At 34.6% G+C, this 9,767-nt stretch overlaps 3 protein-coding genes across 3 annotated transcripts; all 3 read left to right on the top strand.

The window, feature by feature from the left end:
- Positions 1–5,285: 5,285 nt before the first annotated feature.
- On the top strand, positions 5,286–8,057 carry LOC145270310 (uncharacterized). The gene has a single exon (XM_080125957.1). The coding sequence runs from the start codon at positions 5,286–5,288 to the stop codon at positions 8,055–8,057; it is 2,772 nt and encodes a 923-aa protein (XP_079982083.1).
- Positions 8,058–8,843, top strand: LOC145270309 (uncharacterized). The gene has a single exon (XM_080125956.1). The coding sequence runs from the start codon at positions 8,058–8,060 to the stop codon at positions 8,841–8,843; it is 786 nt and encodes a 261-aa protein (XP_079982082.1).
- Positions 8,844–8,867: 24 nt separating this feature from the next.
- Positions 8,868–9,767, top strand: LOC145270308 (uncharacterized). The gene has a single exon (XM_080125955.1). The coding sequence runs from the start codon at positions 8,868–8,870 to the stop codon at positions 9,765–9,767; it is 900 nt and encodes a 299-aa protein (XP_079982081.1).

The following is a 9,767-nucleotide window of genomic DNA, read 5'->3' as shown; positions in this document are numbered from 1 at the left end:
TATATATATATATATATATATATATATGAACAAATGATTAATAAAACATGTTAAAAAACATCTTGAAGAAGAGTTAAAAACATACTTAATTTTAAAAAGGAAACACAAGTGGATAGTCTTTAATCCGCGGAGTTTCGAAGAAATACTCTCCTTCTAATCAGAGGTCAGGAATTAGCAAAATGCGGGATCGGATTTTGCATGTAAAAGTATTTAATGAAACCACAAGTAAGTCACAGATCTTACTTGGTTAAAAAAAAAAAGGTGAAATAAAAGAAAAAATGATAAAAAGATTTCACATGAATGGATAGTCCGGTGAAGGGTAAAAAAATCCAAGAATGGTAAAATCCAAACACGGTCGAATTAAAAACTTTCAATCCAACAGGTAAGTTCCGAATGGTCCAAAATGATCCAAAAGGCAGAATTCCTTGGAAAAAATCACACATGGAATGAGTTCAAAATAATTAAAAGAAAAGTTCAAATTGTCACAGAAAAGGCACTGGAGAGAATATTTAAAACACGTCTGGCAAGGCCGGAAGAATCAAGTAAATTAAGGTTTAAAAAACAAAACAAAAAAACGGTGAAAGTTTAAATTTGAAAAGCAAGGTCAAACTGACCCAGACAAAAAGCGCGAAAGTTAGCGTTAATAATTAGGTCAACTTAAATACGCACGTGAAAATCCCAGAATGAAATTAAGACACAATTTCAAAGCAATTTCAAAACAATTCAAAACAATAAAGCATAATTTATTTTAAACACAAATTTATTAACCGTGAAAAAAGGTTAAAATCAATAAAGAAAGAAAAAACATAAACAATTGTTTTTATGAGTTTACGATTTTGTGAAAATTTAATATATTTAACAATTTAACGTTTCATATAGAACGAGCTATTTAATTGAAGGGGGGTCCACACCTGAAAAAAAAAATTACCGAGAAGCAGTGTTGACGTATTGAGTGATGGCGTCTTAGCTTTAAAAGAAGGAGGTAATACCTTGGAATGTGCGATTCATGACATATAAAAATGAATCACAAAATCATTTAATGGCGAAAAGACAATTTAACTGGCATGACATTTTCACATGAACAAAAAATATATAACAAACAACCATGGTCGTTTTATATTTCTAAGTAATCATCTCCATGTGAAAGGAGGAAATAATGCCTAGGATGATACAACCCGTAAGATTCAGCTAAATTATGTCCGATTTAAACAAGAAAAGCCTTAATTTGCAATAATAACGATCATGCTAAACATGGTTGTTATAAGTACACAGACAAGGAACAGTTACTATACTTTCATTTTACTGTTCTGTATCCGACTACATATATACATTTCATAAAAACGTATACAAACATCAACAGTCAAATAAACAAATTTCAAAACCATTTCAAAACAATCAAAAACATTAAAACATAATTTATTTTAAACACAAATTTATTAACCGTGAAAAAAAAAGGTTAAAAACCATAAAGAAAAAAGAAACACAAACAATTGGTTATTATGATTGTATGATTTTGTGAAGATTAAACATATTTAACTAGGCACCGCCAAAAAATGATCGAAAAATCAAGTTGTTGTTGTTTTTTAAAACGAAATTACATTTATTAAAATCCATGATTTCTGAGTAACTTTTTTTTTCCAGAAAGATAAAACCCTGAATTTTATCATATAGAAAGCAGAATAATGTAAAACTTTTTCTACTATTTTTAATTAAATTTTAAATGTTAAAATTTCCCCAAAAGTTAACAATTGATATTTTTTGTATTGCACAAAAAATGTATATAAATAGTTAAAATAAAAAAAAATTAAAAAAAAAAGGGGGTTTGAAATAATTTGTTTATTTATTGTTTAACTAAGATTTATGGCGATTTTCTATGAGAATATGCAAAAATATTATAATATAAGTACCTGGATTTCACATAATTCCACTTATTCATATAGGCAACCAGTTACTTCGCGTCGATCTAGAGTCTATACGTTTGTATTTGGTAAAAAGCAAACTATGGAAGACCAAACAGGCCAAAAAAACTTATTTTTCAGTGACGAAAATTTCAATTTATTATTAACGCTGAGGCTGGCCAGTACCAGATGGGTGACCATTTGTATGAGTTTGGTTTTTAATGTGTATGTGTGTGAGGGCCAGGCTCCCCAAAATGAGGGGGGGGCAATTTAAAGCAGAAGAAAAAAAAATTTCAGCGCGTTTGGTCCACCGTAGTCGAAAGGCGGCAAACGTTTTCAAACGGGATCGAAAAAAATGATGCTATTTTTAACACAAAGAGCACAATATTTATCGAATTTTTATTTTTTTTTGTATCGATTCTTCAAAGCAAGCCCTGTTTAATAATGGTCGTCCACTCGTGCATTATTCAACTCGCTAAAACAAAATTGTTAATTTATTTATCAAAGATTTTAAAATGGCCTTTTTTCGTATAAATATTATAATATTTTTGTTGTTGTTTTGCTTAACTTAAATTACTTATTTTACGTAATATATTAACCGAATTTCACACTTCAAAACTTAAAAGCGGGATAATTAAACACAATCGAAGTTCTGATATTCAGACGTCAAAATAAGGTATGCAAACAATTTTTTTTTAAATCTATAATTCTGTCCCTTACAACAACACAATATGTTGTGTTCAGTTTCAGATGATTATTTTAAGCATATTTGTACCCCCTCAAAACAAGGGGGTTTTGTAAGCAATATATATATATATATATATATATATATATAAATTTCGTTTATGAAAAATTAGTACACTGTTATAAAGCTTATTCTTTTCTTAATAATCGCTGAAAATTTCGTATTGATCGGATAATTACCCGATTTTTGGTAGATTTTTAAAAAGGCGGTCCATCAAAAAGTACTTACCTGCCCCCCACCCCAGTTTAACCATTTAGCATTTCGGGTTTGTTTTACTGTGCACATAGATTCGAAAAAGTTGTCACAAAACAAACATAGACCAAATAGAAACTCGCTCAATATATGTTACTGTGACATACGCTGACATATATTCGGCGAGTGTTTAACAATATTTTGACTGTTTTTTTTATTTACTTATAACTCCTTTTCCCAAACTTACCGTCTCAGAGAGAGAGAGAGAGAGAGAGAGAGAGAGAGAGAGAAAGAGAGAGAGAGAGAGAGAGAGAGAGAGAGAGAGAGAGAGTCGGCCACCATTTTAATTTTTCCAATACATGGGTAAAAACACTGTATGTTTTTCGAGCTGAATAAACATGTTACATCAAATATAAACACTAAAAACATATCCAGTTAGGTAGAAAAGTAACTTATATTGCCTTGGATAATGTTTATTTGTTATATATTTGTTTTGTGACAACTTTTTTCGAATACGTGTGTACAGTTAAACACACCCAACGTTTCATATAGAACGAGCTACTTACTTGAGGAGACATTCTCAGCTGAAAAAAAAAAAAATGATTAAATTACGGTGACGCAGCGTTGAGTGGTGGCGTCTCAGCTTTTAAAATTCAGCTAGTTTTCTTTCAAAGGAGGAGGTAGTGCCTGGAAATGTGCGATTCATGACAAGTAAAGCCTTTGTGTATCTCTGCCAGATTTAAGATAATGCGAAACATGTCTCACGTGAACATAAGAAGCAAAAACAGGAAATCTATCGTAAATTTTATTAAGGCAGGTTTAATAACAATAAGTTGCAACTTTCCTGGTGTAATTTTCATTTGGATGAGTTGTTTTTGTTTTTTTTTAGATTATTTTAACTAATGAATGGAAATTGTTTACACGAGGAACGAAATAACGATTACACCGTGTTACTATAACGTTAATTCATTGTTCTTTAGCAGTTGATTTTCTCTTTAAAAAATAATGTCACGTTTAAATCGTGTTTTTAACTTTTTAATTTTATTCTTTTATATTTTCATATAATTTATTTCTTAATGAATTGGACACACAAAATAAAAGTTGTATCAATTTACTAAAGAAATCTTAACAAACAAAACAAATTTCCTGTTTTGAACAGAAATGAAAAATCGAGCTTAATTCCTGGAATAAAAGGTAAGTTTTTTAAGACTTGTTAAAAATTCCATTTAATAATTTAAAACATAATCTTAAACTTTAATATAAGTGTTTGTTGTTATTGTTGTTGTTGTTGTTGTTGGTGTTAATTTGCAACCCTATAAAAGTATTAATTCAGTCATGCTTTATAAAAAAATATAAATTCCCGATTAAAAAATCTAAAATATATTTTATCTAATTCTAGATTTATATTTTGGTAAAAAATATACGCAATTTTTAGTAAAACTTTTGTGATTTCTGAGAAAATAATAATGTTTGCCATCAATACAATAATTTAATTCAAAGTTGGTTGAATTGTTAGACAACTGATCGTAAAAACTGCTTCTTCGGTTTTTATTTGTTATGAAAAAAAAAAAAACATGGAAACCTTGATTGGTTACTTATCATGGGTGTAATTCGGTTCAAGGAAATAGTTTGCCTTGAATTCGAATTAAAACAGCAAAAGCATCGCACCGCACCGGAAATGAAAATATGAAACGAAACGAAACATTTCGTTTTTGTTTGGTTTTTTTTTTCGTTTTTTTCGGTACTTGTGCAGTTTAATCAAGACATTAAAACATGAAAATATCGTAAAAAGGTTATAACGTACGTACGCATCCGTTTTGAACTGAAGAAACTCACTTTAATTGATCGAGTAGTTTTTTTTTTTGTTTTTGTTTTTTCAACGGAAAAGAACACGTTTTAATGAGAGCGCATTGAAGGCAGACATCTTTGATTTTTTTTATTTATTTTTGTTTGAAGTTTAGAAACACCACATAGAGATAATGTGATAATTAAATTGATTGACTTACCGAGGGTGGGTCGGTGGGAAGGGAAAGACACTCATGGCTGTGAACGGGCCGGCCTGGTGTTTGTTAATGAAGAAAATAGGATGTCTATTCCTTATAGCTTAAATAGACATTCCAGTCTCGTTTCAGTCTCGCTGAACGAGAGATTGAGACTATAAAAACAGTCACCTTGGTAGGCTTGTTGTTGTTGTAGTTTATTTTGTTCTTATCGTTGTTAGAGAGCTATCAGGCCGGTACGACAACTGTTAACAGTACGTTACATTTACAAGAATACGTTTGCTTGTAAGCAACGAGGTAATTTTTCGTTGCAAGTTAAACGTCTTTTCTTCCCCCCACCCCACTCGTCGGTAGGAAATATCGACACATTGCAACGAAAAAATCGTCCGGCTGTGAATTTCAACCAACTTTCGAATTTAATTATTCTCGAGATAAGTCGGAATTAACAACATGGAGGATTCAGTCTCGATGGAGGAACTGACGCTGAAACAGAAACTTCTTCAACGAAAAATACAGACTACCCTGGAAGGGTTAGAAAAGGAGGAGAAGAGTTCTGAAGAAGTGGTTTCTCTATTTAAACGTGAAATAGAGGACTGGTTAGAAGAGCTGGAAGGAGTCTCCTTTGGCATGGAGGAACACTTTGCTGTAAGGGGAGAAGCAGAAGCGTTGGCAAGCTTAAGTCTAGCTTCCTTCCGCTTCAAATATGAAGCCAGGCAACGTTTAAGTTTTCTGCACAAAGCTGACCAGAGTGAGAACCCAGCAGCCACTTTTATGGAAGGACATATTGACTCTACTCCAAGTCAGGAGAACCCGGTTACTCCAAACACTGAAAGATTACCACCCTTCGAACCAAAAGCCCATTCTTCATTTTCAGTGGAGCCATTCAAATTAAAATTGAAGGGACCACGCTTTGATGAGAAGGACTTTGAGACCAACAATAGGAGCTTCAAGGACTTTTTGACAAAATTTGAAAATTGTGCCAAGTCCATTACGTCTGACACTGAAAAACTCTATTTTTTTAGATGTTCCTTGGAAGGCAGAGCACTCCAACTTATAAATCATCTTTCACCCTCTGACGAAAGTTACTTAATGGCCCTGAAGCTACTGAAGGACCAGTATTTAGACGAGGAGGAGATAAGAGGGGAAATAATTCAGGAAATATTAGATTTTCAGTTGGACAATCCCAAAAACCTGGAAGGATTAAAAAAATTTATGATCAAGACCCAGGCAGATATGTGGGAACTAAGGGCCTCTTATAATTGTGACTTATATGACGATAAGTCAGCTGGAACGATAATAATATCACAAGTGTTATTTACGAAATTCCCTCCTGAAATAAGGGAAGAACTCTTACGAATTTCCGGGAGTTCATACCCAACATTGTCTACACTGTTGAAGGAAACCCTAAGTATAGTAAAATGGATGCTGGTTGCCAGGAAGCCGACCAAGATACTAATGGCCAAAACTCGACTCCAACCTAAGTTTAAGCCAGAGCAGACAATTGAAACCTCGTCTCTCAAAACCTTTAATACTAAGTTAATATCCGAGGCAAAATGTGAATTTTGCAAAACGAATAAACATTTGTCTGAAGATTGTGACAGCTATTCTACTCATGAAGCAAGGATAACAAGGTGTAGAGAGTTGCGTCTCTGTTTTCGGTGCCTAAAGAGGTCTCACTGGGGGAATATGTGTCCATTAAAAACATCAAGAAAAATTTGTTGTCATCATTGCAACTCGAAGGGACACATAACTGCTATGTGCTCAACCATTACAAGAGGTATGCAGGTTGATACTTGCCTGCATACAAAGGGCTATAATGATGCTTTCCTGTCACCCATAATTGGCATAATAGTGAAAAGAGGCGAAAAAAAGGTGAAGGTGAACTGCTTGTTGGACACTGGCAGTCAACGGACTTATTTTGACACTTTAATTTTAAAAAAGCTGAATTGCCTCTCCTTAGCCAAGGATAAACAAATGGAGGTAAAAACCTTTTTAGGCAGTAGTCCTAAAAATTTTAAGGAAATCTCTGTGGGATTAAATTTGGTTACTGGGAGAACTCATACTCTCCCAATTCTAGCAACCCAGTTGAACTTATCCTATCGCCTTGAAGGACTTACTCAGATTCTTGGCAATTTAAAAAATCGCAGGCTGGCTGCAAAGTTTGATGCCAAGAGGGATTTGATTATAATAGATAGGTTACTAGGACTCGACGCAATCCAGTACCTGGAACCTTTAAAGGTAATCCCTTGCATGTATGGAGTGGCATTCGAGACACAAAAAGGATTAATCCCCTTTGGAAACAGGTGTTCTTTTCTCTATAAATACCAGATTAAAACCCAAAAAAGAACACAGCTTAATTATGCAGAAGTGTTGGCTAGAACTCCTGAACTTCCACCTGCCAGAATCAATTATGTGGTTCACCCAAAGGAATCCTACCCAGACCCTTTAAAAAATTGGTTCGAAGAAAGTAATGTCCAGCGAGGGTTGGAGAACATGTTCAACCTTGAATCCATTGGATTGCCCACTGACGAGAAATTCTCCACCTTGGATGAAGAGAAAGTTAAGCAATTCCGAGATTCCATCACATTTAAAGATGGTCTTTATCATGTGCGACTTCAGTGGTATGACGATAAAATAAAATCAGTACCTTCGAATCACAATGCTGCTATTCGAGTTCTAGAAAGGGTTACCAAAGATCTGGAGAAGAAAAACTTGTATAATCAATATCTGCAAGTTTTTCAACAACAAGAAGATGAGGGCATTATCGAAGAGATAATTGTGCCACCTGAACAATTTAAATATTATATATGGATACCTCATAGGCCAGTGTTAAAGCTAACTGACCAGACTACTACCAAAGTGAGACCAGTGTTTAATTGTTCATATAAGAATAAGGACTCGGTATCATTGAACGAAGCAGCATATCCTGGAGTAAACCTAATGACAGACATGATAAAATTGATGATCCGATTCAGAACAAACCGATACGCATTGCTAGCTGACATTAGGAAAGCATTTCTGATGATTCGACTGGCATCTGAAAGGGATCGTAATCGATTTTGCTTTTTTCTAAAGAAAGGTGAAAACTTGCATTGCTACCGGTACAAAACCATTATATTTGGCTTCAATGCAAGCCCCTTTATTTTAAATTATGTATTAAAGTTTCATGCGGATAAGTTCCCTTTGGATGACTGTTCAGAAACATTGAAATCCAATTTTTAGATGGATAACTTGGTGAAAACTGCAAATAATGCAGAAAACCTATCTGCCTTGTATACTACTGTGAGAGAACGTTTACAGAAAGGAAATTTTGATTTGCAATCTTGCAATTCCAACTATGTAACACTCCAAAAGAAAATGAAGGCAGATGGAACATTGTCAGGATTCGACTGTTGTTGGGAAAAAGTGTTAGGATATCAATATGACCCTGTCCAGGATTCAATAAGTGTTTGCCCACCATCATGCGACGTGGAGGCGTCTACTAAGAGGAAAATATTGTCTGAGACCTCCAAGGTATTTGATCCTTTGTCTCTTCATCTACCTGTGACAGCGCGAGGTCGTCTCTTGATGAGAGAAATATGGAAACAGAAATTAAATTGGGATGATGTGGTTCCTCAAAGTGTGAGTTCAGTTTGGAGAACGCTGGCAAAGGATCTGTCCGCGTTAAACACTGTATCATTTTCAAGGAGAGCTTTAGATGAAGGAAAGGATACCAAATTATTTTTCTTTTGCGACGCATCTAAAGCCGCATATGAGTTTGCGGTGTACGCTGTACAGGATGGGAACTCATCCTTGGTCTTTGCAAAGGCAAAAATGTCTCCTCTGCAGGGAAAATCCCTCCCGACGTTAGAACTTCTAGCGGTATTTTTAGCCGTGAAGTGCCTCCCTTTTATAAAGGAGTCACTAAAGGACATTACTAGTAAGGATGTCTACGTAATCACGGATGCGCAAGTGGTTCTGTCCTGGATTCTGTCCGATTTCGTCCAAACGAAAAACGTGTTTGTATAACATAGATTACAGGACATAGCTCAAATGACAGAGAAAATCAAATGTGATTTCAACATAAAAGTCAACTTTAAGTATGCATCGACAATTGAAAACCCAGAGGATTACATCACCAGAGGTTTGACCATCAGAAAATTTAAGGAAAAACTTTCTCTTTGGTATGAGGGACCTAAATGGATAAAGCAAGAAGAATCCTCCTGGTGCCATCGTGAATTGGGCTGCCTTTCTAAGGCTCAAATGGAACGGATTAGTGCTCCAGTAAATTATGCCGCAGAGAATGAGGTGGCTATATCAGAAATCAAACTGGAAAAATTTTCTAGTTTGAGTAAGTTGATCAGTGTGACTTCACTGGTATTTAAATTCATCAACAGGTTAAGAAAGAGGGAGATGGATCCCAAGTTACAGGCAAAAGCCTACCTGATCAAGACTATGCAAAAACAATCCCTTTCAAGAGAGTTAGACTTCCTGCTAGACCCTGGAGGAAAGAGCATGCCGAAACTGGTCAAAAACTTGAATCTCTTTCTAGACCCCAAAGGCATCATAAGATCAAAAGGAAGAATAGGAAACTCTGAATATCACCCATATGAAATACAGAATCCTATTTTATTAGGAAAAGAACATTACCTGACAAAATTGATCATTCAAGAATACCACCAGAGAAGCCAACACTTAGGCTTAGCCACTACTCTGAATGAAATAAGGTTAGGCGGTTATTGGATACCACAAGCCAGACAGGCTATTAAAAATGTGGTTGGTACTTGTATGAAGTGTAAAAAATATAATGCCGTTTCCTTCTCAGTACCAAATTCGACCAACTTACCAGCCCCTCGAGTGAATTTTGTCAGGCCTTATTTACATACTGGTGTGGATTTTACCAGTCATATCTATGTTAAAGGACAAGAAAGAGATTACATGTATGAGTATTAG

Source organism: Euprymna scolopes, chromosome 46 (assembly GCF_053919585.1).
Source record: "Euprymna scolopes isolate OS-2025 chromosome 46, ASM5391958v1, whole genome shotgun sequence".
In the NCBI taxonomy this organism is placed as follows: Eukaryota; Metazoa; Mollusca; class Cephalopoda; order Sepiida; family Sepiolidae; genus Euprymna; species Euprymna scolopes.
This window is presented reverse-complemented; position numbering and strand designations above follow the sequence as displayed.

What these genes read in the sequence shown, in the direction of transcription:
- LOC145270310 (XM_080125957.1), top strand. Translation starts at nt 5,286, where the DNA reads ATGGAGGATTCAGTCTCGATGGAGGAACTGACGCTGAAACAGAAACTT.
- LOC145270309 (XM_080125956.1), top strand. Translation starts at nt 8,058, where the DNA reads ATGGATAACTTGGTGAAAACTGCAAATAATGCAGAAAACCTATCTGCC.
- LOC145270308 (XM_080125955.1), top strand. Translation starts at nt 8,868, where the DNA reads ATGACAGAGAAAATCAAATGTGATTTCAACATAAAAGTCAACTTTAAG.